The sequence below is a fragment of the Ixodes scapularis genome, unplaced genomic scaffold (assembly GCF_016920785.2).
Source record: "Ixodes scapularis isolate PalLabHiFi unplaced genomic scaffold, ASM1692078v2 PGA_scaffold8__174_contigs__length_109621045, whole genome shotgun sequence".
In the NCBI taxonomy this organism is placed as follows: Eukaryota; Metazoa; Arthropoda; class Arachnida; order Ixodida; family Ixodidae; genus Ixodes; species Ixodes scapularis.
The window spans coordinates 26,990,391-27,017,762 of record NW_024609883.1 but is presented as its reverse complement, the minus strand read 5'-3'; the positions used below and the strand labels follow the sequence as shown (position 1 = coordinate 27,017,762).

Here is a 27,372-nt window from a genome sequence, read left to right as displayed (position 1 = left end):
GTGTAATATTCTTGATGGGGGGATTCAGCTGTCGTCGCCAGTAGCCAGCTACCATTAGAAGAGAAGGCAATGGCGGTCGGAGTACACAGTGCGCATTCTACGGAATCAGCTGTGAATAATCAAAAAGGTTTAAGGAGGATTCACCCGCTCGTCACTCAATGGAAAAATTTCGCTACGCAAACCCGAGCTTCAGGAATGCACGAGAGTGTAGATTCTTTTGGAGGTTCATTATGAAGATTATGAGCGCCCGCCCCGACGCCACGTGCCAAGAAATCCAACCAACAGACCCATGTGCCGCAAGCGCCGGCAGGGTGCGCTCCTGCGTGAGGGGCGTGCTCCGAAGGAATTTTTTAAAGGGATGGCCAAGCCAGAGCTCTTCTTTACACACTTGGCTTCTCGGCTCCGGATCAGAGCTCTGGTTTCTCGAGCGGCCATAAACCTTCGTTCTGTTCAATGAAACAAACGGCGTAGTCTGGTCAATCACCGCGGTGGGCGGCGAAAGACGATAGAGCCCATAAGATGTTATGAAGGTCGTACAGCCCTTAAATTTTCCCTTAGAAGTACCATTTCCTTTTTAAAATAAAATTCAGAAATTTGATGGTTTCAATTGTCGCACATTTTGAGGCAATTTTAAAATTAAAATTTTAATTTAGAAGATAAAAATGACAAAGCATATGGCTGTTTGTACTAGAGATCTTAATTTTAAGACCCTGACGGGAAGACTGAATGTATTTGCACATTTGTGCAAATAAAGTTGGCGAGACAGTTTTCGCTACTTATTTTCAATAAGTTCAACAAGATGGGGCACCAAGTGCCCTAAGCCAGAGCATTTCTAGCTTTTTCTCGTTTTCTCGAGCTTGCAAGGACGGCGGCTCACGGCAAGGATTGTTTAGCTGACACCGCCGAGATCAGTTTTGCCAGAAAATGGTCCGTGTGCGATTTCTGTCTGCTGCACCACACCGTGCCCGGTGTCGAGCAAACGGAACGTGCCACGCACCATTTGCTTGGCAGAACTTTTCGAGACCATAGTGCCAAAGCTACCTGTGCTTGTATGGTTGTGCAGCTTGAGCGTCGCTCAAAGCTGCACTCTGCACTTCTTCAGAAATGCCCCCCACCTCAGCACGCTCGCTCACATTGCACGTGAGCAATAAATAAGTGGAATAAAAATAAGAATTACAAAAAGTCAAACAGAAAGCATTCTTAGTGTTGTGATGGTGCTAAATGTGCCATACTATCTTTTTTTTTTGCCTTTTTACGCTTGATTAATACGGGAGAGCAGACCTTGAAAGATGCTTATACAGTAAAACCTCGTTATAAAGAAGTTGAAGGAGCGGTCGTAATTACTTTGTTATAACCATTAGTTTGTTATAGCCAATGTCCATTTCTTCCAACTATTCAAGCAAGGGGAATTATGATTGCTTTGTTATATCCATTTGTTTGTTATATCCCATTTTGTTATAACGAGGTTTTACTGTACACCGTTTCTATGTTTACAAAATCACAGTCCAGCATGCTACCTTTAGAAGTCAGCACAAGCTCGCTCGTCGCTTGGAAACGCGTGCAAAGCACCCGTCATACGCTTGAATGCTGAGGATCACACCGGCCAGAAACTTTTTGTTTACAAAATGCTGGGCTGTGAAGATTGCACTGCTCATTATGCGATTTTCGCACCTTAGCCGCTCAGCACGCACGTGTTTGTTGATTCCAAAAACGAGCAGTACATGTGCCCTACATACATGCGCTGAAGATGGCATCACAGCCATAAGCCCTTTTCTAGCTACGATCGTGACTCATGCGTAATCTGACGCTACTCAAAATTTCGCTCCACTAAAATTAGTGGAGCCAAATTTAACAGCGAAATTCGCGCCACAAAAATCTATTACAACACGCCGCCGCATATTTGTCGGAAGCCAAACTTCACGCGACGAAGGAGCGGTGAACATCGCTGAGGCCTATACATGATGTAGAGGCATCATTCGCAAGAGCAGCTCCATCTGCAAGCAAATGACGTATTTGCAACGCTGAAAACGTTGAGTGCAAAAACATTTGGCGCCAACTGTAGCCTCGAATGTTTTGTGTAGCACGACGCTCGGTAAGTTGATGTGGATCGGAAACAATTGACGTTACACTTGTCATTCGTTGGTGGCCGGGCACAATGTGCATGCAAGATGGCCCTACCAGGAGCCACGCCACGATGGTGCCACTCTCTCGTGGCACGCTTTCTGTCGACGAGACAATTCGGGACGAAGAAGAGGCACCCACCTGACGTTGGAGTCGTAGGAGGTGGGGAAGAGCCCCTGCAGGTTCGGGTAGAAAGCGTACACCACCACCGCTTTGGCACCCACGCTCCGAGGCAGCGACTCTGTAAGGTTGGCACTCCCTCACAAACCGGGACTGCCTTTGGAAAAGACGGACACGGCTGTACGCTTGGAGCGCCAACACGCTAGAAATCAACCACGTGGGTTTCGGCATTTTGCACCCTCGCCTTGCTTAAGCAAGCCTTGATGGCGCCCTAAGGCAACCGGCACAATTAAATGCAATTTATTTAGTTATACACCTACATCGCATAGGTGTATACATACAGGAATATTGTAAAAGAGAAGTACACAATAAGAAGTCATAATATCACTATGAAGAATGTTAAATATTTAATAAAAGGGTAAATACAACGTTGAATCGTTAGTTCCTGCGACGACATATTCTGGTAGTCAAATCAATCTTGGAAAGAAGGACTGTTTGCATAACTCTGTTCCATATGTAACTCCTTTTATTTTCAGTGGATGATCTACCCTCGATTAAATGTAATCGTGGGCATGATGATATTCGTCCTTGTTAATGCATGTAAGGTTTAAGTTAAAACATGGCACTATCAAAACAAAGTTAGTAGCCTACACATCCTTTGTAAGACCGCTACTAGAGTATACAGTGTAGACCGCACATAACATATGTCTCGGGAGTCGCAAAAATCCGCACTATAAGCGGTACCGCGCTATAACCAAAACATTAATTTTTCAGGCCAAAATACATGCCATGAGACAACTTACCTTTGTAAGAGAATTTATTTTATGTTAGATGAAAAATAAAGCTTAGTTTGAGGAAAGTCTTTATTTCACCAGACTAGTACACTTTTCTCTCAGGTGTGTCACACATTTTTAAAGAAATGATCGACTTTTGCCTGGTGCAGCCTTTTAACGGCGCCGCGGGTTGCGGACGGACGTTGCGAGCGTTCAGGATTGCTAACCCTAATCACTTTTCTCCGGAGATGAAAACGCGTGAAAATTCGCATCCTTCATACGGTCCGCGCCAGTAATACCTTGAACTTGAGCACACGCATGAAATGCGCCAAATAAGAAATCCGGGCGACGTTCAAGGACACAAATGCTTAGAAATCACCACTGTAGTTGAAGTAAACAAACACGACGACACGGGCGTTTCTGCCGTCTTGAGAGCGCAGCCACGACATTGCCGCACGAGTAGGTGGATCTTCCCTTCTAGTATGTGCTGGGTTATCATAGCGACACACAACGAAAATTCACAGTCGAGGATAGCGCTTTTACGCAGAACGAGGAGATGCACACCGTCTACGACGACAATCACAACGGACGCCATGTTGGCGGAATAGAAGCAGCCGGCCCGCGACCGGCATGCAACGCGTGCGAACACTTTTCCTCGACCTGCGATTGGTCTGTCGTTGCGGTTGTTTGTTTCTTTGTTTCCAAGGCAGCGGAGGGACGCACGCACGTGAACGACTCGTGCGTGCGTCCCTCCGTCACTATGGCAACTGAAGCCTCTCTCTTCGCTTCTCCCCGCTTTTTCGAGCAACCTCCTTGCCCCGCGAGTGCCGCTTGCGGCTAGCGCCGTCAGCGTGTTGCATCAGCGTCGTTATCTAGTTTCGCACAGGGAAGCGAGCTCGCTGCTCCGGTCGTCAGCGCGGTCGGGGGGCTGTGCCAAAAACCGCACTATAACCGGTATTTCCCTTCGCGCGCCTGCATTTTAAGCAGTATGTAATTACATGGAGTTCTATGGGAGGTGAACCGGTAGTTTAAAAAAACTGCATTATACCCGGTCCTGCACTATAAGCAGTTACGTTGTAAGTGGTCTATACTGTACAGGGTGAAACAAGGAGACGGCAGGCTCTTTAAATCGACCAGAAAATTCGGTTTCTTAACCTATCGCGCTACGACTTTGAGCAGCATTGCCCACAGATGGTGCATTTCTTTTATAAAATTTGCAAAGAGCGAACTTACCTGAGGAAAAAGTAAAGAAAGAAAAAGGCTTAGCTCCTATGGAAACGCAGTGACACCACCGGGCTGCAAACAACACGGCGCCGTTTCGCACGGGAGACGAGAGATGACGCAAGCGGTCGCGACGCCAACTGCCACCAATGAACGAGCAGACGACGCCGAGAGCCGGCCCTTTTGCAGACAAGCAACTGCAGTTCCTTGCTGTTACTGCGCCTGTCTTTTTTGTTTCTGCGACTGTCGCCGCCCACGGAACGCGCGCCGCTTTTGAGTTGAAAAGATTGTCTGCTAAAAAGGCCTGCTCTCGGCGCCGTATGCTCGTTCGTTGGCGGCGTTTGTTACGCCATCTCTCGTCTCCCGTGAGAAACGGCGCCGTGTTGTTTGCAGACCGGTGGCGTCGCCGCGTTTTCATAGGAGCTAAGCCTTTTTCTTTCTTTACTTTTTCCTCAGGTAAGTTTGCTCTTCGCAAATTTTACAGAAAAAATTCACCATCTGTGGGCAACACTGCACAAAGTCGTAGCGCGATAGGTTAAGAAACCGAATTTTCCAGTCGATTTTAAGAGCCTGCCGTTTCCTTGTTTCACCCTGTAGTGACGTTGTCTGGGACCCCCACACAGGAACTGATACCGAATGCATCGAATGGGTACAAAGGAAGGCGGTTGGATTCATTTATCACGTTTATAGTAGAAACATCTCGGTGACGAAACTTCTGAACCGTTCTGGGCTCTCTACATTAAAATCCTGCCGCAAGCTTCACCGACTGAATATCCTCTTTAACATAGTGAAAACCGGACAGGACTGAATTTCCCCGACTATATGTAATTCAACACAGCGCAACAGACTCGGAATACTAAACACAATAAAACAATACTGATGCCTCAATGCAGGACAAACGCCATGTACGTTTTCTTTTTTTCCGAGAACGATAACTGAATGGACCGTTCTTCCGCATCATGTGGACGGTGCAACTTCCCAGGATGCGTTTGTATCTTCTATTGGTATTTACTTGTGAGTGAAGTGTGTTTATTTATATTTGTATCTTCCATTATCCCTTCTAGAAGGAAGTGCACAGCAACACCCCGCTATTTTCGTCTTATCTTACCGGCGATTGTGGCGCCTTATGGTTATGTTCGTGTCACCTGCTAACAACTTTGTTTGGTGTGATGAGAGTGATGCTGTCCATAGTGGATGAGAGTGATGGTTATGTTCGTGTCACCTGCTAACAACTTTGTTTGGTGGATGAGAGTGATGCTGTCCATAGTGCTGAGGCCGGGACTTCCGTCCCGGCCTCAGCAATATGGACAGCATCACTCTCATCCACAAGGACCATGCTGCCCATGCAACCTTCCACCAGACCAAAAACACTTTCAGCAATCGACGTCAAGAAGGCCTTTGATTCCGTTCCCCACTAAGCCGTAATTCAAGGCACGAGAAAATTTTCGACGCCCTCCTTCGCTTCGTGAAGAGGGCTCATCTCACTCACTTTATCTAGATCCCATCACCCACCACAGGAAGGCACCACTGGCCTAACCCCAGTCTTCTAGCCCTCTTTTCTTTATTGTTTCAATAAAGACATCTCAATAACAACATGTGCCCATTCCCGTGACAACCCGCGTTATGTATATATTTTTTTTTTTTTTTTCAAGTTGCTTTTATGGAGTCTAGATATAACGAAGAAGCTGATATAGCGAAGTGATTTACGATTCCCGTTGACTTTGTTATAACCAAGCTTGATTGTACTACGAAAACCCCAAGTATAAAGCAGACCCACGTTTGCTACCCGCAGGCGACGGGCAATCTTCTTCAAGAATTTGGCGGCATCAACGACCAACGCCCTACAATGCCAACTACAACGTCAACAAAGACTCCAACTACTACAACCACAACATTTACAACGGATGTCATTTGCAGTGGAAAAATGAAAGCCGTTTACAACTCCCTGTAACGCCGGATTAGAGCACAGCTCTTGAGGAGGAGGAGGGAAGGGCACTGGGGGGGGGGGGGTTAAACTAACCAGTGGGGGGTCACGTGACCTTGGGGGTCACGTGACCCCCAGTGCCTATGATGTCGTCACTGATGACGTCATCACTGACGATGACGATGCGGGTACCGATGACGTCATTAGTGACGTCACTGATGACTTCACCAGTGATGATGACAATGACGATGCGAATGTCGGTGACGTCATAAGTGACGTCGCTGATGACGTCATCAGTGATGATGACGTCATCAGCGAGTGATGAGTGATGATGACGATGCGGATGCCGGTGACGACATCAGTGACGTCACTGATGATGTCATCAGTGATGATGACGATGACGATGCGGATATCGGTAACGTCATCAGTGATGATGACGATGACGATGTGGATGCCGGTGACGTCATCAATGATGATGACGATGTGGATGCCGGTGACGTCATCAGTGATGATGACGATGTGGATGCCGGTGACGTCATCAGTGATGATGACGATGACGATGCGGATGCCGGTGACGTCATCAGTGATGATGACGATGTGGATGCCGGTGACGTCATCAGTTATGATGACGATGACGATGTGGATGCCGGTGACGTCATCAGTGATGATGACGATGATGATGTGGATGCCGGTGACGTCATCAGTGATGATAACGATGACGATGTGGATGCCGGTGACGTCATAAGTGATGATGACGATGACGATGCGGATACCGGTGACGTCATCAGTGATGATGACGATGACGATGTGGATGCCGGTGACGTCATCAGTGATGATGACGATGACGATGTGGATGCCGGTGACGTCATCAGTGATGATGACGATGACGATGTGGATGCCGGTGACGTCATCAGTGATGATGACGATGACGATGTGGATGCCGGTGACGTCATCAGTGAGGATGACGTCATCGGGGGGTCACGCGACATCGGCGGGGGTCACGTGACCTCGGGGGGTCACGTGACCTCGAGGAGGGGGTCACGTGACCTCAGGGGAGTCACGTGACTTCGGGGGGTCACGTGCCCTCCACGAGGTCACGTGACCCCGGTGGGGGGCTCGCGCGGTGCATTATGGGACATTTCCCATGATGCACCGCGCGGTTACGCCGACGCCGACGGCGACGTTGCTCAAGCCGGAAACGGGCCCCTAAGAGCTGCGCTCTAAAAAGAGCCCGTAATCGCTGTCGCCGTAAAAAGAAACTACTCTTGAGGGAGTCGATGGGAAAGGTCCTCACCGGGCCCGGAGTCCAGGCCGAGGGCGGCCAGGGAGAGGGAGAAGGAGGGCATGCTGGGCCCCTCCTTGGGCAGCACGTAGTTGTTGTACTTGGGGAGCAGCACCGAGGGGCCCTCGGGCGTCTGCTCCAGAAAGGGGCCGCCCACGTCCGACCGGGACACCGTGTCCATGCCCAGCACTGCGTGGGAGAGGGACGCTGTAGGTGCGCATCTCAGACCGGCGTGTTCGGTGCCTTATAGACCAGGATATTCATTGGTGGACACAGTCAAGCCCGTTTCTGGCGAGCGTGTGCCGACGGCGAGCTTCCACGGTGTTTTTGCAACACGCATTCCACATCATCTAGATTGACAATTTGGGCAGCCTGTAGGTGCGACCTTGTACAAAGCATGTGTAGTGAACGGCACACTCAAATATGGAGTCCAGTGAATACCTCCTATAGTGCCCGTGTTTTGAAAGCGGTCCCAAAGTGGCAATGAGTTATGTCACAAAAGCCATTGTAGCTTTTTTTTACAAAAAATTGCAAATTTAAGGTGGCGTCCTTCTTAAAGTAAAATGTTATCGTATGTTATTGACGAAAAATCAGAGAACCATAAAATACCAAGCGCGTGCCAACACTCTAATAAGCATTAACCCCCACTTTAGAAAAGTTTGAAATATAAGCTAACGTTTATATTTTGAGCCTGTTGAGACAACTGACACAGCAGTGTAGCTTGAAACGCACATGCCAGTGTGAGGCATTGAAGATCAGTGCGAGCAATGCAACCTTTTAAAAACTCGGGTGATCTTGGAATGATCTTTTTATTACTCTCGGCTGGTTCCCTAGAACAGAGATTCCATGAGAATCTCATACCACCCCTATGCTGTTCCGACGAACCAAGCAAGGAACCACCACAAAACTCCACTCTCGAACCCCTTCGTTTAAGCGAATTATCTCAACAAAATTTTGTTGGTGCTTCATTGGTCGGTGTACTAGAGCAAATTTTACCATCTATATAAAACGGAAGCAAAATGGCACAACTAGATTGCCGCTATGGGGCCTGAAATGTGCCTCCGATTGGCGCGTCTAGCAAAAGTGCTTCCAAAGTGGCGATGCATCACGGGAACCAGTGTGTCACGTTGCCGGATGTCACAATCTTGGAAGTTGGTTGAAGACGTTCTGGCAAATAGCATGAGCAAACGCTAGTGTCGCCATCCTTGCACCGTCCCAATTTGTTCCTGCCGAAGCTTTTGGGACGGTCCGGCCGAGAGCCAGCTACCACCGGGGTCCCAGCGTGACATTTCTACCATGTCATTGGACAGGATCAAAGGACCAGATTTGAGGACGTGGTAGACGCGCCGGCTGGAGACACAATCCAGGCACCGTACCTCCACTAGCTTTCACACACAGACGCCGTCCCTGCCCTGCCCACCACCTCTTTGCCACCGAGCGAGCTCCCAAAAAGGAGAGAGGCGTGCCACGCACCCATGTTTGGTGCGGCCAGCTCGAAGGGGTCCGTGAAGGTGTCCCTCTGGCTGGAGGCCAGGGTGTGGGCGTACTTTTCGAACATCTTGAGCAGGTGGGGGGGCCCCTGGCCAGTGAGGGATGCCACGCGCCCCCAGAGGGCGGCGTAGCGTCCGTCCAGCACGGCGCTCGCCGCCTGCACCAGGTGGCGCAGAAAGTCCCGGTCCTGTCGGTGGGTCAGGTTCAGGCCCGACAGGTGGTTCTCGTGGGAGAGCACATGGTGCAACAGGCGCGAGGCCAGCAGCACGTCCGTGCCGTACAGGGCGCCCTCGCTAGCGTTGGTGGCTGCCCGCAGCTGCCGGGCGACGCGGACGGCGCTGAAGGTGTTCAGCGGCAGCTTGTCCCGCTCCAGCACGCGCAGCTGCTCCGACAGCGGGGCGAAGGCCTCGGACACGCAGCCGAAGGTGTCCGGCTCCAGCCAGCCGCTCTCCTGGTCGCACAGACGCGTCGCCTTACCTGCACGAGACGACGGGTCGGCCGTCGGTCGGCTTGGAACCCCTCGATAAAATTCACATTCCGCGTTTCTTACGGATACTAAACAATTGTCATTGCACAAACGTGAGACACGTGCCACGAACGAGTGCTTCACCGCCATAGGCCTCGTGTATCAGCACTTTTGATGCTACAAGCCAAACATAAACATATAAAGAATTTTAAGCCTATTTGCTCGGAGCTTTAAAGAGACCATGTGCCAAAGGCTAATGATCGGGAACTACTACTAAGACGACCTTTTCATTCCAGGTCAAAGGTCCGTTCACAGAAACGCTGCAGCGCTAACTCACGGCCATTGACACGGCACCCACTTTGCGCTATATAACTGCTCCACTACGTGTGTCTGGACTTTTCCTGCATACAGACACAATGCACCACTAAAACTCAATGCTGACTCACCAGAGACAGCAGCACTGGTGCAGCGCTGACTTTTCATTATCTGAGATATTGGACGCACACATTAACCGGCCTTTACTGCTCGATGCAACGTAGCAATGAGGCCCTACCGTTGCCTGCCCTGGCCGCAAAAAAGGCGAGGCTCTTGTCCGTTTTCTTTGAGGCCATCGACTGAATATGAGAGGAAGTTGTGGTTGACACAATGTTGCTGGCATAACAAATTTTCCTAGAGGCATTCGCGACTCAAATGAATTGCTGTCAGCCGTGGCACAGGCTCTGGAGCTGCTTGCGCGAAACACGAGGGTTCTCCAAAGCACCTAAACTCCTCCGTTCGTCCCCGAGCAAGAAGCGTCTTTAGTCTAGCCGCAGTTCTCATTTAATTTATTTCATTTATTGGTACCCTCAGGGCCCGAAGGCATTAGAGAAGGGGTGGGATTATAACGTACAAGTTAATAAAACACTCAAATCACGAATCAAGTTCCAGTAGTATGGATACAGCATTTTTAAAATCAACAGGATTATAACAATTGTAGCGATGGATGTGGAAAGGTGATTCCAGTCAGCAGACGGACGAGGTATGAATGATCTGTAGTAGGTATTGGTGTGGCACTGTGGAATTTCGACTTTATGTATGTGATCATTGCGTGATGATATGTAAGATGGCTCCAGTAAGAGTTCAGTCTTAAGGATTGGAGTAAGGTTCTTGGTAAGTTGTAGACGGTGGTTCCTTCTCAATGGTGTGGAGGAGGATGGCTTGCGTTGGACGGTGGCGGTGGTGTAGCAGTTCAGGCCAGACAACTGTTTACGCAAATACTTATTTGCAACAGTTTAATAAAAGACAATTTAACATACGGGATACAAGAACACAAACATCGACAACCCGAGCCCCGGACTTGGCCGCCGCTAGAGAGCGGGCACCTTTCTCTCCAACGGTACCGAACCAAAGACCTCCTCCTTTGTCTCGCCTGTGCTCTTATCGAGAGCAGCCTGTCCCTCTTTCCCATTTTCCCATGGGGGTCAACATTCTCATCCGGCGTCCGAGCCCAGGGCCAGACGGCGCCAGGAGTAGGAGGCGCAGACGTGTCTGGCCCTCAGACACGACAAATCACCCCTGGCACTCCGAACACCGGCTGGAGGGACAGGTGCCGACAGACGAAGCACAGCGCCCGAGACACTTCAAGGAAAGCGACCGGCACTTGTCAGTGGGAAGCGACAAACGACTTTCCAAGCAAACAACCCCAAGCAGTGGCACTGGTCGACCACCAGAGAAAAACACTTAGCCGCGAAGCCTCCCCAGCTGCAGGCAGCCGAGCGGGGCGCGAAACGCGCCGCGGCCCGCCGCGCCGGGGCCTGTTCTTGAGTAACGGGACACCGGCGCCACAAAGGGGGCTCCCCGTCCCGCGCACAAACTTCTCCCTTCCAAAGGTCGTAAACATCCCCTGGTGAACCCCACACGTCTCCCCCAAAATCGTTCGTGCAGGGTTTCCAGACGAAGTAAGACAACAAATAAAAAGTTTCCGGAAGCTTACAATTGGGTTGTGAAAAAATATTTTCTGAAATAAACTTTTAAATAACAAGTTAGCACAATGCTTGGGAGTACGCAAATGTGTGACTAAAAGTGAGATACCGTATTTATTCGAATATAAGGCGGTCACGATTATAAGGCAAGGGGGCAGTTGAAGGACCCGAGAAAAATAAAAAAAATAATCATACTGCTACACTGAGCTTCGAATATAAGGTGGGGTATGACTTTGAGACTAATGATTTTGGAAAAAAACCGCGCCTTATATTCGAATAAATATGTTACTTTCGCCTCATTCCCCCATGTATGCAACTAGAATGTCGTAAATAAATAAAAATTGTAGAGCCATTCTACTCTGTGAAGCTGTTTGTCCAGCGAAGCTGTAATGACACCTACAACAATTTACCCAATGCAACGTGGAGCATACTCTTTATTTACTTTGTAACGGCATTCACAACTACTTTATGATCAGAGTGATACACGCTAAGATTTTCCATTCTCACTGTAGATCTTAGCTAAAGTTAAATTAATGCATGACCCCTTGAATGGTAGTCGGCCGAGTTAAATCGGTGAAGCACATGAGTGCAAACTCTTCCATGACGAATGGAATGAAGCACTTGTTTGCGGTTTTGAAATGTCCACATTAAAGTTTCTGACAATGATTACTGGTATGGCTTGATCCATTGACAAAGAGGAGAAGTGTGTTTGCATGAAGCACTCAATGTCAGATTTGGGTATAATTCGGTGAGATGTAGACCGTAAAAATTATGATTCCATCGCTACTTTTCACGGAACACACATCCCTGCAGTCGACTTGGTCATATTGGAGTTCATACGGCTGGACACAAGCTTCATTCCTTGCGTAGATTGCGACGCCTGCCGCATGGTTGCCATCTCGCTTTGCACACACTAATCCGGTGTATCCAGTCACTTGGCATAAGGAGTCACAAGAGGGCTTCCAATAATGTCAACCCCTTCCCAGAGCAGCTGCAACCGTAATCTATACAGTCGAACCTCGATATAACGAACTTCAATGTAACGAAATCCTCGATTTAACAAAGTATTTTATTTTTCATAATTTCTTGCCCATAGACCCCATGTATTTTTAGTCCCTATATAACGAAGTCTATTTTGCTGCTATTTCAATATAACGAAGCGCCATTGCCATAGAAGGCAATAAATAAATCAACTCTAAAAAACAACTTCGCAAAAAAATTGTGGTTTAAAAAAAAAAAAATTATGCACAAACGCGAGCGCTTGATAGGTTACTTCACGGGGACAGGCCTTCCAACGTTCCTAGGCTGCCCGAGGATGCGGCGCCGGTAGCGCCGGCGAGGCATGCGGCAAAGCGGATTTCGCGAGGCTGGCCAGAAAATGCCGAGCAAAAAGTAAACACGGCATAACAGCATCACCACTGACATTCACTGATCATCATAGTCCACTGTAACGCGGGAGCCAACTTCAGCGGGGGAGCGACGTGATGGCGCGACCGCGCGACCGCACGGGCAGTGCCATCTAGGAGAAGACCGAAAAGATCGATTATCGTCTTGCGAGGTTGCGAGCGTGATGTAAAGCAAAGGCGCAAGCCAACCGCAAGCACACTGTGGGCGCAAGGGGGCAAGTAAACTGTGCGGTCAAGAGTGCTGTGTAGGTTGGCAACATTGGCACCGCCTAAACTAAACAGCTTTATTTTTTAACCGGGCGGTTCACTTACGTGCTTGCTGCCATAAGGAAACGTAAAGTTCTTTTTTGGATGAGAAAGCAAACGTTTTGGACGCTATCCTGAAGAAACTGCCGAGATCACGAGCACTCGGAAAGTGCTCGACGCAATGGACGTACTGAGGAGGTACACGGCGTCGCATGGGCAGCAAGATGCCGTGCAAGCGCTCTGGGCGCTCGAACGCCGTATGACGCCGCCAACGCCGCTGCTACTGTCGGACAAGGCACAAGCAAAACTCGCGGACTACTTTGCCCCTAAATAAATGTCATTTTCGGTGAGTTTTCATACCCGTAAAATGTTTCGGAATTTTTTTTTTCGCATGCTAAAGCCAAATTTTGATTTAGCGAAATTTCAATGTAACGAAGTAAATTGCGAATTTTACCGACTTCGTTACATCGAGGTTCAACTGTACCGGGAAATGCATGCTCATGCTTCGCATTGTTCACAGGTGCCTTATAATCCGTCAGGCGGTTTTGATGCTTGTTTTGTTATTTTCTTTTCCTTTATTGAAACGAATACTGCGCTCTATGCTGTATGGCATGGGAGTTTTTTGTTGACAATGACACGCAAGAAACCATGGTGGGGTAGATGTATACAGCCTCACTGTGTAATAAATAAATAAATACACTCTTCAGCAAACCAGGAAAAGACGTATGAACCACGAGAATGTAACGACCAATAACAAACCGAGAGGGCCGATGGCAGATGGAATAGGAAGCATGTATCTGCGGAAGTCTGTTTCGTGTGTACGCCTGCAGACCTCGAGGGCCCAGGCTCTTGCGAAAGACATAAAAATTAGTGATCATCGCTCATTTTAAAGGAAACGCTACCCAACGTGACAATTTTCAAAGCAACTTGCTCTAAACCCCGTTTTCCTAGCCAAACGGTGTTCCCTGCTGGAAGAGCTGAAGGTTATAAGCCGTCCAGGCTGCTCCTGCCGGCCTCTACAGCCAGTTGTCAACCTTGGTGCCCGACACTCCAAGGCATTGACACCTAAGATGCAGTGGAGTCAGGGTTCTTCCAGTCCACCTACCCTGGGCTCCCTTGGGGCAGCTCCGCGAAACCTGCTGGTTGAAGAGGGCACGCTCCCACCAGACGCGCTCGCTCATAGATCGGGGGCAGCCGTCGTAAATCACTGCAAAGACCGAGTCACATTGATCGCCGATTAAAAAAAACTCGATAAGCGTCTCGCCGAATGCAGTGTGAAGAGAAGCGCTGCCCAAGTATATAGCATGCAGAGAACGCAGCAACCATGCACTGGTCCGCTTGCCTAGTGAATGCTTTTTTTCAGACTGTGGCAGGCAAGGTAGGTGCCCAGCTTGTTTCTGGCAGGCCGACCCAGAGGTATGTAGAATCCGTCCCGCGGAAGCGGAGGGTTTTAACTTGAACTCGGCCATCTCGAAATATTGGTCAAGTTGAAAGATTTCCTTGTCACAGAATGAATGTCTACAGGCAAAATGCATTTACTCGTCGCTTATCTCGAAAAGATTTCAGGCTGGACCTAAAATACCTCAAAATCTTAATCAAAAAAAGAAAAAAAGAAAAAAAGAAACCTGTGCAGGGCACAGCAAACAATGAACTGGTGGACCAGACATTGGTTGACAAAGAAATAACGATCTGAAGACAAACCCACAAAAAAGAACACAAAAAAAGGTTGAGGTACACCTAAGCACTTCTTATTAAGTTGTGAATGCGAAAGTATGTACATCATTCTTGCTCAACGCGTGTTGGCACGCTGACTGGTGCTGACCTGGCACCTTCTACCGAATTGATGTTTTGTTAACGTGACACAGGCCCTGGACGTAAATAGATGGTAAGGCCCCAAGAGACCTGTTACTCTTCCCTGATGTCTTCTGAATGTGCCACGACTCCAAGAACAGACGTTTTCGGATATGTGGCTCCATGTTTATCACATGCACGTTTGTGAAGTTGATCCGATGATTGACTTAGTCGCTCCCTGAAGGAGTCAAGTCGACCCTAAACGTTGAAAACTGATTGTTCGATTCAGACTGAAAATATGGATAATGTATGTCTTGTTGCTCGGTTTGGTCAACGTTTTAGCGGCCACCGTACCGCCACCACAAGTCGAATCGCTGCCATTCTGTTTGTTTCGGTTTGGCATTTAGCCTTGACATTTCATCCTACACGCGTCCTATGCCAGGAGGAGCTGTCCAGGCGATACAGAAGTTGAATTGGGGGCTATAATCAGAATCATCGCCTCCTTTTCTCAAAACTTAGGTTGATTTGATTGGCACCTTTGCTTTGTGTTGTCCACAGAGGGATCATGGTTGTCTTTAACGACCGGCCACTGTCCGCCGCCGGTCAGCACGTTCTTTCAGCCGGCGTCTCCAAGCAGTGTCAAACGGCGTCGATTTATTATTTAACTTTATTTGTTCGACTCTGACTTATGTTTTGTGCCGAGCCTCTGGGAAGCCCGTTGAATTCACAAAGGGATTGTGGTCGTATAGACGTCTGGGAACCGCTATGATGTCTGCCGCTGTTCTTTGTTCATAGTTTAGTTTATGGACAACTTGACCGACACCATCGTGACATTCGAAAAGTTTAGGGACGTGGACGGTGCACTCGGTATGGGCCGTCGTGCGGCCATCCAACACGAACCACTGCAACCCAAACCAACCTGATCACGAAGGGGCGAAGCGCCGTCCAGCTAACTACCGACCTCTTTGTCCAACCTTAAGTGCCAATACGAAGTTTTTTTATGGCTGAATTAACTTTTCTCGACTGCTCGATCAGTAAGACTTGTTCGAGATCCCAACTGAATCCGAACAATTCGTCGGCGACTGTAACCCGAAAATGTGAAATAGACGAGCGGGCGGCTGCCACAACCTCGAATAACGGGGGAACCGATTCTAGATACAGCTAAAGCCTCTCATAAACCCACGGCATTAACTATCCGCAACTTCCACAAAACCGAAAGCACCTGGTGGCTAAAACAAAAAACCGTGGCCACAGGTTTGCTCGTCGGCTTGCTCGAGCGAATCAAATATCCAGAATGACCGGCAGTCTAAAGCAGGAGCCGCAAAAGTCGGTTGGAAAACACCCGACGAAAATCACTAATAGCCAGGTTCAAGAGCAGAGCCCGGCGAAAGAGAGGAGGTGGCACCTTCGCAGCCCCTGAGGGTAACCTCCGCAAAGCGGTTGGAGCAGGCGTCGCATTGGCGCCCGATGACGCCGGGCCTGCAGCGGCACTGGCCGGTGACTGGGTGGCAGCGGTTGCTGTAGGAGCCATTGGCGTAGCAGTCGCACGGGTAACAGACGTCGCTGCCCTCCGGCTGGTAGTGGTTCTCCTGGGGAAGATAGGGCGAGTAGGCAAGGTGCCCGACAAACGCTCCCGCCGATTTGGGGTCTCCGGAACAAGTTTTTAATGCATGCGTCTACCGTTTTGCGCCGAAAGTGGCCCCAAAAATGGTCCACACCGCGCGACATTTCGACTTTTAAAGGTGCATACTCCATGAGCCACAGTCGGGAAAGTGGGGTGTACCTGGCAGAAGCACTCCCCAGTGGTCTTGTTGCAGTCCGCGTGGTAGCCCCTGTGCACGGGGCAGTGGCAGGGGCCGCACACGGGGGTCCCCCACCAGTTGAAGGGGCAGGGCTGGCTGCTGGCCTCCCCGCAGTAGCGGCCCCAGCGGCTGGGCTCGCAGACGCACTCGAAGCCCCCTGGCATGGAGGGGGACGCCACACACTGTCCGGACTCGCAGGGGGACAGGCTGCAGGTCGGCACGCACTCGGACCCCACGTAGCCTGGAACGGAGACAACTTTCGAGGCCGGCACAGAGGGGGCCCAAGCGACACCCGCCGGAGGAATGGCCGGTTGGTAGAGAAGTTCAACAAGACCGGTTGTTGGTCTGTGGGTACCGACAGAGTACATAGAATGGAGCAGAAAGAGATGTGAGTAGAGGACGCAAGCAAATACAGCGCCGACTATTGAACGAGTCGGTCATTAGATGTCCAGAGAGGAAGAGTTTAGTCTGCCAGGGTACGGTGACACTAGGCTGTGGACGAGAAATTGAGCTGGTGCAGTACAACTGCTAGACCTTTGAAGTACTGTCGGGCAAGAAGTTAACTACACCATCCATAAAGTACCTCACCAACGTTCCCAATTATTTTCCAAAGTATGCCGTCGCCAGGTTGTTTAGCACCGAGTCTGTTCAATGAGTCGTTTGTACGCCTCTCGTACAAAACTGAGGTTCAGGCCGTGCAACTTTCGCGAGTTAAGATAGAGCCCCAAAAGGAGAAGAGGTACATTTGGGGAGTCATTAACTCTTTGCCCAGATGTATGTCGTGTAATAGTGATATATGACCGCACACCAGTTTGATGTTCATACAGATCGAAATGGGCAGAGATAGGGATTGAACTTAGAATCCCCGAGTTCTGCAGCACAAACTTTTTCTTCATGTGCTGAAAGCCGCTGTGCTGAGATCCGCTGTGCATTAACGTGCTCAGCTACCAATCTCCCCTCACGTTATCAGAGTGTCATTTTCTTTCACCACAAAATACAGGCATAATAAAAGAGGAAAGAGAGAAAACAAGATGGGATATCCCTCAAACCATTCCACATAATACCACCAAAAGAAAAGGAAAACTTTTAACAGGGCTTGCCTGTGCAACCTTCTCCATGTTCATCTGTTTGCGTTTACAAGTTTCCTCGGTTTTATCAAGAAGTCAGGCCAACTCGCTGTGAAGCAATTCAGTTTTTCCACACGAGACTGAACGGAAGTCATGACAGGGAAAACTAAACATAGATAAGATCTGCATAGGCTAATCAATAAGTATACCATACTTCACACTTTTCAGGACTCAAATAATTGTGAAGAAACATTTTAGAATTTAACAGTTCCCATTATGCAAAAGGCGACACAATGGATCCATTGTAACTGTCCAGTGAGTCACCTCACACTGCAATCTCACCACCATTCCTACCATCATCCTCTCTTTCAAGAAGCATTGCTTTGCTTTGTTTCGGCGAGAAAGGAATGAGGCTAGACACCGAGAAACACTGGCCGGTGACACCACAAATATCAGATTCCAAAAGCGTGGGAAGGTGACGGACCCTTTCCTGTCCAGACAGCAAGTCCAGCGAAAGGTGTCTCTTCGTGCATGGGAGAGGGAACAATTATGTTAACGACAAATGCGATAAAGCTTTGCCCGTCCAAAGTGTTGTAGCTTTGCCCGTCCAAGTGTTGTTTGTTCTTTGGCAGTGGACACGCAGACAACATTTAGGACGTGATTTCCTAGTTCATTAGAAAGCGTCTGGCACTTCCTCGTGGACAAAAACAGCATACGCTTCCAGGTAATTCCTCTCCTCTATTTCAAAGGCTAAGTGTTAATTCATAAAGAAGCAGTAGATTTTGAAAGCCGTAAAAAAGGTCGTCTGCTACGACTAGCAGACAATGGTGGCGTTCGGGCACCTCTCCCCTGCACTAGCAGCAGACAATGCTCATTCTGATTGGAGGGACAGAGTGGGTCGAGACATCGGCAGCTAGCCTTTGTGTCTACCCACTATATCCTTCCAATCAAAGTTCAGTGCTCCGATGCCACTGTACCCACTGAGCAAGAAGCGGATGAGCTTGTTCTCTGTACACATCTAACGCACAAACTCTACGCTGCGAGGAGAGCAGGGCCCTCTCGCTGACGAGTGAGGTGCACAAGCAGAGGGGAAGGGGTGCCCTCACCGGGGTCGCACTTGCACTGGTGCTGCTCCCAGGCGTCTGTGCAGACGCTGTGCTCGGGACAGGGCCCGGACAGGCAGGGGTCCGGGGCATGGCAGCCGTCCCGCACGTTGTGCTCCACCACAGGTCGCAACCAGGCCTCCTTGCTCGTGCCGATGCGCACATCCTGGAACCAAGTCACGCCCACTCACACAGTGCCGTCTGCATGTGCTGCACTACGCCATGGGAGCTTACAGCTGCTTACTTCATTAAACTTTTATTTTAATTACTGTCGGCCGTTACAGGCCATTACAGGAAAGGACCTTGTACATCGATGTAGCATATTAAAGCAGAATGTGTTTTATCAGCAGATTTCCTTGGAGTTTTGTACGAAAAACTGACACTGAAAAGTGTTACGTCGGTAGGGTACCGTAAAAAAAAAAATTCCTTCCTGCGGCAGGACCTCCGGCAGGACTCACCACCTCGAGATTGTGAGCCAAGTACTTTGCCAACTGAGTTACCCAGGGTCGGTGTTTGGAACGCGCAAAAGTAAACTCTTTGGCGCGAAGGTGCGATCGGACACTTTGCGGCATTTGCTGCAGTACATCTTGTGGCATGAGTCAGAAATGAGGTAGAATCTTTCGTAGGCGGTGCCGTTAAGATGCCCTTTTTTTCTTCCCAGGAAGACTTATCACACATTGTGTGCCTACCAGTCTTTGTCAGCATGATACAGTCAAATCTCGTTGATTCAAACTCGAGGGGGGACCAAATATTTGTTTGAATAAAGCAAAGTTTGAATTACCGGGAGTTTCCTCCTATAGAGACACATAGGATGGGACCCCATGTTAGTTTGAATTATCCGCAAGCTTGAATTAAGAGAGTTTGAATTAAAAAGATTCAACTGTATTTGTTTTTAAAGCGATAGTTTTATGGGTGACAATTTGCAGGAATTTGGTGTCAGTGTTTGTAGCTGCCTGTCGTTGCAGCTGAGATGGAAAACCCTTCTTGTATTCCCTTATGGCGCAAGGAGGGAGAAGTCGGGTGTTCCCATTGGCCACGCTGCTTGAAGAGAGAAGAAAGGAAAGCCCCAACGACCCGCCAATAACATGTTTTTCCTTTTTTTTAATTTGGGTGTTTGCAAGCTACCTGGTATGAGACTTTGACCACCTCTGCTGTACTCCCCCCATCTCTCCAGAGAAGAAAATAAATGAGATGAAATGAGAGGTCAGCAAAGCATCTTCCCCTGTCGTCTGCTAATGATAACTCCAAAATAGGTGTTTTTAAACATTACCCCCGTCATACGAAATCCCACTTTGGCAGTATCCAGTTGCTACACGTAATGTTGAAGGGTTTTAGAAACCTCCACCACGTTCGATATCACTATAACGTCTAGTTCTCTAACCCAACTCGAAACATAAAATGTGTTCTGCCTAAACTCGTCGCCTTCCACCCGCCCTTCTCACAGAGGTTTGCATCATTTATCTGCGTCCGTCTGCCTCTCCGCTCATCACTGAACGCCAGCATTACCCCCCCTATTCACCGCTTAACAGCACCGGGAGAGCCTAGGCTTTCGCTTGCGTCGCCGCTGCTGTAGACTCTTCCTAATGGCACTGCTGTGCCAAGGCCCCAGGAGCGAGCGTGGAGGGAACGACTGGCTTCTGTGGCTCGCAACCGGCATCGCGCCCACACTGACCCCCTACGAGAGGCTACCCGTGCTGTGTGAACATGGTACAGCTACTGCTTTCCCTTCTTCCCACATTCGGGGTGAAAAGGGCACCCTTTTTTTGATTATTCATTATGAAAAGATATGACAGAGTGTGTTAATGACTATTTACATACGATACAAACTTCTTCATGAGCTAATAAAGCAGGCACTTGCCAAGGTGTGCTGTGTATCAGAATGTTTCATGTGCAGACTACGCACGGTTTGGAGTGTCTAAGAAAACGCTTTGTTTTCAACTGAAATTTGCTTCTTCGCACTATACATTGGGTGGAGACCATAGTTAAAAAAGTATGATACATCTTCAATTTCCAAAGACCCATTTGCAGTAACAAGATGAATATACTAAACATGCCCGAAGCACACATAAAGAAGGCATAAAAGGAAAGAAGAAATTTATCAACAGTGCAGTAAAACAAGACAAGAGTCGTGAAGGCATTTTTCAGCGTGCATCGTTTCAATGATTAGAGAAGTTTACTCCGCCAAATGTCACAAAATGCAAAGCGCGAATGCTAAGACTTCTATCTCTGCGGTTCAACTCGGTCATAGCAGTGTCACTTGTAATCTTGCAGTGCCTCAACCTCCTAAAATGTCTAACCATCGTGCTCCCCATCCCTTCCCAAGTCCCTTACACTCATTTTTGCTTCCTAACATGCCGCACAATCGATTCTGGGAGCACAACATACACCGCACAACACCGTTAGCACAAACAGGTGATAGCCAGTTTTTTTCTTAGTATCGAAGAGCCCTCATCAAAACTACTAGCGCGGTGCAAAGGGCTCGTTTGGAGCACTAACCTAAGCGGTAAAATTTGATGCCTGCCGATACCTTTTCAGAGTAAAATGCTAATGTGCGCTGACGTCGCAATAATGCCAATAGTGTTGGGCGGTGTACAGCGGTCGATGAAGCCAACAAAGTGGCACAAGTGCGCAACCTCGGACTACACGCACATGTAATAACGGCGGCAAGGGGAACCAATCCCGGTGAGATTGGAGCGGTTCCGAGATTAGCGGCCATTCAGATTCGGCTACGAGCTGCACGGCCGAGCACGGCACAATCCAACGTAGCAAGGTCGGATCGCTGAATGCCGATGACTGCGAATCTCGCAACCGGCCGGCGCCCGGCGCAAATGGTTTCTCTTTAGGAATTGTAGTTGGGCTAGTTGGTCAATGTTGGAAATCATGGTGTAAGGTGCAAAAAACAACGGACACAAGAGAGTTGTTGCCGGCACGATGCACCCAAACGCTCGTGCGGCTTCGTTGGTTTTTTGCACCACCGTACATCATCGAGTGCCGCGGAACTAGCGCCCCTTCCGCAGTGACACTTGCCCGCGTGACTAATCGAACAGCCCGGTTCGGCAGTCTGCTCCGGTAGAGAATGGGTGCAGCCGCTAATTAAGCCACGTTAGGGCGTCGAATCTCCATTTCCCAATTTCCCCATGGGCGCTGCCATTTTGGTCTTAGTGCTGAGCGGGTGCAATTCACAATCGTTAAGACTCGCAAAAGTGACTTCCTGAGCTTTAGGTATTCGCGACTCCAGCGACCTATAGGGGGCACCACCGCCAAACAAACATGGCGGCTGAGTCCAGGTCGCGGCGGCTCGGCCGGGCCGCCTGAACAGGTGGCGCGTTCAATTTAACAGATTTTCTTTTGTTTAATGCCCAATTTTATTATTATTTGAACTGAGACGGTTAAGTGTAGTCGGTGCAGATAAACTTGCAAAGCATAGTTTTGTTTTGCCTGTGTTTTTTTGTCCTTTTCGTGTCAAACTTTCGTTTCGGAGATTTCGTTCAAAACCGAAACTACGGGCTCCGGAGAGACGGTAATATACAAATCAGTTTTGATCATCTAAGGAAAGCGGCGATGACTATAGAATTGTTCCACCGAGAGTAACTTCTCAGCTAACTCTCATGCCTCGACCATGCGACTTATCTGTCCGCGAAATCGAGCTTTTGTGCGTATCCGCGTTTACGAAACAGCTCCAGTCGTCTGCTCGGCCAACAACACAGGCTGCAGGAAAATTACGAAAATTAAGCAACCGCTTTTTGAGCCAAGGACCATGTTAACCCGCCGGTGCCCCACTAAGCAGCTGATACTCGTATTTCAATTCAGGTTTTAGTAGCAATCGAGAAGTCATTTTGACAAGCGGGTTATGTATTATATTACGTACTATGGTCCCACTAAAGCGATATTAGTATATCCTTCGGGTTGAAATATGAGCTTAGTTGACTAGCTATTAGGTGAGCTGCTGAATAAAAGTATATTTGACAGACAGAGACATACTACTTAAACTTAGCCAAATGGGCCGGCAGCACGGAGACAAACTGAAGAGAGTATGTATTGAAGATCCACGCAGAACCTCTCTGCATTGAACTTTGCTTCGAATCCTGAACGGAGAAAATTAGTATTTTTTTGTGGCCGGTCAACCTGACCAATGTAGACGTATATTGCTGCTGGCTTCGACATCCTCGTAATATAAATATTGGAGGCGCGATAGGTCAAAATGCCGTGACAGCATCTAACGTTGCGAGACTTGTTTCCCACCTTTTGAAAACAGATAATTTCCCTCATTCATCATTTGCAGCGAGCACGTTTTCCTGAATCAAGTAATTGCGAAAACAGCCCAACTCCTTCAGTGTGGTCCAGAGGCTTTTTCGGCGAAAAACAGTTAAGATGAATAGCCAACGCACCGACCGGCGTGGGTGGCTCAAACTTGAAGCTAACCGAACACAACCAAACTCAAGAAAAGCAGCTATCGAACCTTCCCATTCACTTGACTGCAACATTGATGTTCCATCCAGTATCAGTTACCAAGCAGTCGTCACTTTGAATGTGATTCGAAACAGACAAGAAATCAAAAAGATTTTCCGTGATTCCTCCCCATCCAAGAAATCGAAAGCACGCGACCGTGTGCTGTGGAGTAAACGGGCATTCATTCAAACACGTAATAGAAGAAAACTATCTACTGAGGCTTCACCACATTAATAATCACTCAGGCGAACTTAAGAAATATTCGGACCTTCGTCAAGTTACATTGTTCGCCACCGCGCCGACAACACGTCTCCGCGAAAGCCACCAGAGACGCGGAGGGGCGCGGAGCGACCTGGACCGGCTGGTTCCCGGTTTTCCCGCTTGGCGGCGTCCGTTTTGCTGGAGTCGCGAATAGAATCAAAAAGCTCGGATAATATCGTTCTGCCTTGTCACCAACTCCAAAGCGTAGCTTATTCTGGGGCTCTAGGACCAGGCGGCGAGCAGGACGAACGACGGCGGGCGCGTCGAGACACCGGAGCCGCATGGGGATCATACCTGGATGCAGCCGTTGAAGTTGGCCTCTCCGTCCTCGACTCCACCCAGGGACACCTTGCCCACGTACAGACCCTGGATGGCTGCTGCAAACTGCTGGGACACCTGCGGCCAGAGCGCTCCTTTCTCGGTAAACCGTTCGTTCTAGGCTGTTCGCACACGCGCCGCAGCGCTAGATCGGCGCCATGGAGACAGTGCCGACTTTGCACTATATCGATGCTCCGACGTGCATGCGTTTTCTTGCTTTTGCACGTAGTGCAGCGCTAACCCAGCGCCGTGTAGCCACTCACAGCTGCGCCGACCCATGTTAACTTTGCACTATCTCGGCACCAAGATGCGTGTGTGAAGCTGCCTTTAGAGCATTTCATCAACTGCAGTAGCTTGAACCTACAACGGGGCTTCCTAAAGAAACCAAAGGCTCGCCGGAGTGCATCGAGAGTACCGACCAGGCCTGCCCGTTTTAAAGGGACCACACAATTGTTTTCATTTTCTTCCAAGTTGCTTAAAAAAACTCGTCTATACGAACGTAGTAACATGCGGGATAATGCTTCCCAAAATTCACTCTGTAGGTTCTAGGAAAACTCTATTTACAGATTACAAAAGAAAATGCTTATGAGAAAGACAGTTTTGGTGAACATTCATGCGCCCATCAATTAGCTGCAAGGTAACAACGTGATTGCGTCTTCAATATTTATTGCGCAATAATAGCTACGGCGAAAAATTACTACTGTCATTTAGGATTCAGAATTAAAATACATAAAAAAACTCAATTGAAACTCAATGAAAATTTTTTTAAGGGACTGATGAGGGCTAACGACTCTAACGAGACCTTCCGATCACCCTCCGCCCTCACCTAACTCATATCGGGACTCTGCAGTTTATTGATTAACCTTCAGATTATTTGAGTGATGCTTTAATTGTAATATTTTCTTCTCGCAATTTAATCGTAATCTTGTGCTGGAGAAAGTCAGGAAAAAGTAAAAAATGCCTGCTTTAATATTTCTGATGTCTTTATTTCTTTTAGGACACAGGCTTGCATGGTAAACCACTTCAGCATGCTTGTTATTGTCATCGAGGGTGATTATAGTGTTCAAATAATACCATAACTTAAAAATTACTTCACTTAAAAAGGTTTCCCGTGTTCATATTTCTGTAGTCGTCACAACGTGAAGTTTAAAATGGGAATGCAATATGCCATTTAGTACATAGTAAAAATAGTTTAAAAAAAGTGTAGTTTTAACGTCTAATGTGACCGGTGAAAAATCAACTAATGAATTTATCAATTGATTAGTCTATTAAAGGGTAGCGATCAGGCAGATTAATTTTTAATCAAACCACAGCTCCAATCAACATCCAATGTTTTATAAAAGCTATGGTTTGTGCGAGATAAAAAATAATATGTGGGACCAGCAGTTCTATACATACCACAACACTAAGATTATGGAAGCATCCAACTTCGTTAAATTGCTTTGCTGAATTTCCATGCGTGTGAAACGATAAAATAGACCCTTTAGTTGGAAGAAACAACAAAAACAAGAAGCGTTTAATGAGGAGGGCTTAGCTTAGCCGGAAATGGGCTTGCGTCATTGAGATCCATGCTTCTGAATGTGCGCCTGTAGTAGACAACGCACGGCGGTGGATACCGCCGTGCGTCGTCGATTGTAAACATCGCGTATCGGTTGTAAACATGCTTGGCACATTTAGAATTTCAGTTGCCATGTGCCAACATGGTTCGATCTCGAAGCAAACGGCTTTCCTGCTTTACCCGGCAGGCTTTACAGTTTCGATTTCGGTTTATTATTCTGCAAGGCACTTCAAATAAAGCGCATTACAGTGTAGACCGCATATAACATATGTCGCGGGAGTCAAGAAAATCCGCACTATAAGCGGTACCGCGCTATAACCAAAACATCAATTTTTCAGGCCAAAATACATGCCATGAGACAACTTACCTTTGTAAATTCTTTATGTTAGATGAAAAATAAAGCTTAGTCTAAGGAAAGTCTTTATTTCACCAGACTAGTACAGTTCTGTCTCAAGTGTGTCACACATTTTGAAAGAAATGAGCGGCTTTTGCCTGGCGCAGCCTTTTAACGGCGTCGCAGGTTGCAGACGGACGTTGCGGGCGTTCAGGATTGCTAACCTTTATCACTTTTCTCCGGTGATGAAAACGCGTGAAATTTCACATCCTTCATATGGTACGCGCCAGTAGTACCTTCAACTTGAGCACACGCATGAAATGCGCCAAATAAGAAATCCGGGCGATGTTCGAGGACACAAATGCTTAGAAATCACCACTGTAGTCGAAGTAAACAAACACGACGTCACGGGCGTTTCTGCCGTCTTGAGAGTGCCACCACGACATCGCCGCACGAGTTGGTGGATCTTCCCTTATAGTACGTGCTGGGTTATCATAGCGACACACAACGAAAATTCACAGTCAAGGATAGCGCTTTTACGCGGAACGATGAGCTTGCACCACGCCGTCTACGACGCCGATCACAACCGACGACATGTTTGCGGCTAGAAGAAGCCGGCCCATGACCTCGACCTGCGATTGGTCTGTCGTTGCAGTTGTTTTCCAACACAGCGGAAAGACGCAAGCACGTGAACGACACGTTTGTGCGTCCCTTCGTCGCTATGGCAACTGAAGCCTCTCTCTTTGCTTCTCCCCGCTTCTTCGAGCAAACTCCTTGCCCCGCGAGTGCCGTTTGCGGCTAGCGCCGTCAGCGTGTTGCGTCAGCGCCGTTATCTAGTGTTGCACAAAGAAGCGTGTTCGCTGCGCCGGTCGGCGGCGCGGTCGGCGGGTTGTTTCAGAAACCGCACTATGACCAGTATTTCCCTTCGCGCGCCTGCATTTTAAGCGGTATATAATTACATGGAGTTCTATGGGAGGCGAACCGGTGGTTTAAAAAAACCGTGTTATACCCGGTCCTGCACTATAAGCGGTTACGTTGTAAGTGGTCTATGCTGTATATGAAGAGGGGATCTAGTAAAAAAAGATTCAAGAATGAGAGTGGCCGAATAACAGTTTGGTTAATTATAAACAACATACAGATTATACAGAAAATATTACTATCTTTCATGGCGAACGATGGATTTACTTTTAAGTTGGGCTCACAATGCAAAAGAGTGAATGATGTTTTGGAACATTAATGGCAATAAAAAGAAGAAGAAAAATGTTAAATAAATGACAAAACAAGCAAGTTTAGTTCTTTCTTTCGGTGAGCAAAGATCTAGATTTGGTCTTAGCGTAGTCACGCTTGACGTCCACAAGTAGCTGAGGGCTTGTGCAACCACTTCCTTCCCGACGACGGCCGAGAGCTGACGAACGAACATGATGATGAGCGCCCTCACCGTATGCTGTCCGTGGTCCAGGCTGAGCCAAACGTCTCCAACCATCCACTTGACCGCCACCTGGTGCCAGCGGCCGTCGTCCACTCGCACGTCCGACAGCAGCACGCTCTCCCCGTCCACGTCGTACCTCAGGTGCCCGCCGTCAACCTGGAACCGCACAACTCAGAGGCACATCTCCCACGCTGGCAAACAACCTCCTTGCTCGACTAGTCCTTCTGGACAGTTCTCTCAAAGGGCTAT

The 27,372-nt window shown here is 48.4% G+C and overlaps 1 protein-coding gene across 1 annotated transcript in view; it reads right to left on the bottom strand.

Annotated features, from left to right (window-relative positions):
• Window positions 1-27,372, bottom strand: part of LOC8040892 (protocadherin-like wing polarity protein stan) — a 103,433-nt gene that overhangs the window by 29,330 nt on the left and 46,731 nt on the right. The window contains exons 13-21 of the mRNA XM_040215540.3: window positions 27,133-27,279; window positions 23,779-23,880; window positions 18,778-18,940; window positions 16,586-16,845; window positions 16,208-16,391; window positions 14,117-14,218; window positions 8,915-9,409; window positions 7,454-7,630; window positions 2,263-2,362 (exon numbers count right to left, since the gene is read on the bottom strand). Of these exons, the coding sequence (XP_040071474.1) occupies window positions 2,263-2,362; window positions 7,454-7,630; window positions 8,915-9,409; window positions 14,117-14,218; window positions 16,208-16,391; window positions 16,586-16,845; window positions 18,778-18,940; window positions 23,779-23,880; window positions 27,133-27,279 (1,730 nt within the window). The remainder of the gene's footprint in view (window positions 1-2,262; window positions 2,363-7,453; window positions 7,631-8,914; window positions 9,410-14,116; window positions 14,219-16,207; window positions 16,392-16,585; window positions 16,846-18,777; window positions 18,941-23,778; window positions 23,881-27,132; window positions 27,280-27,372) is intronic.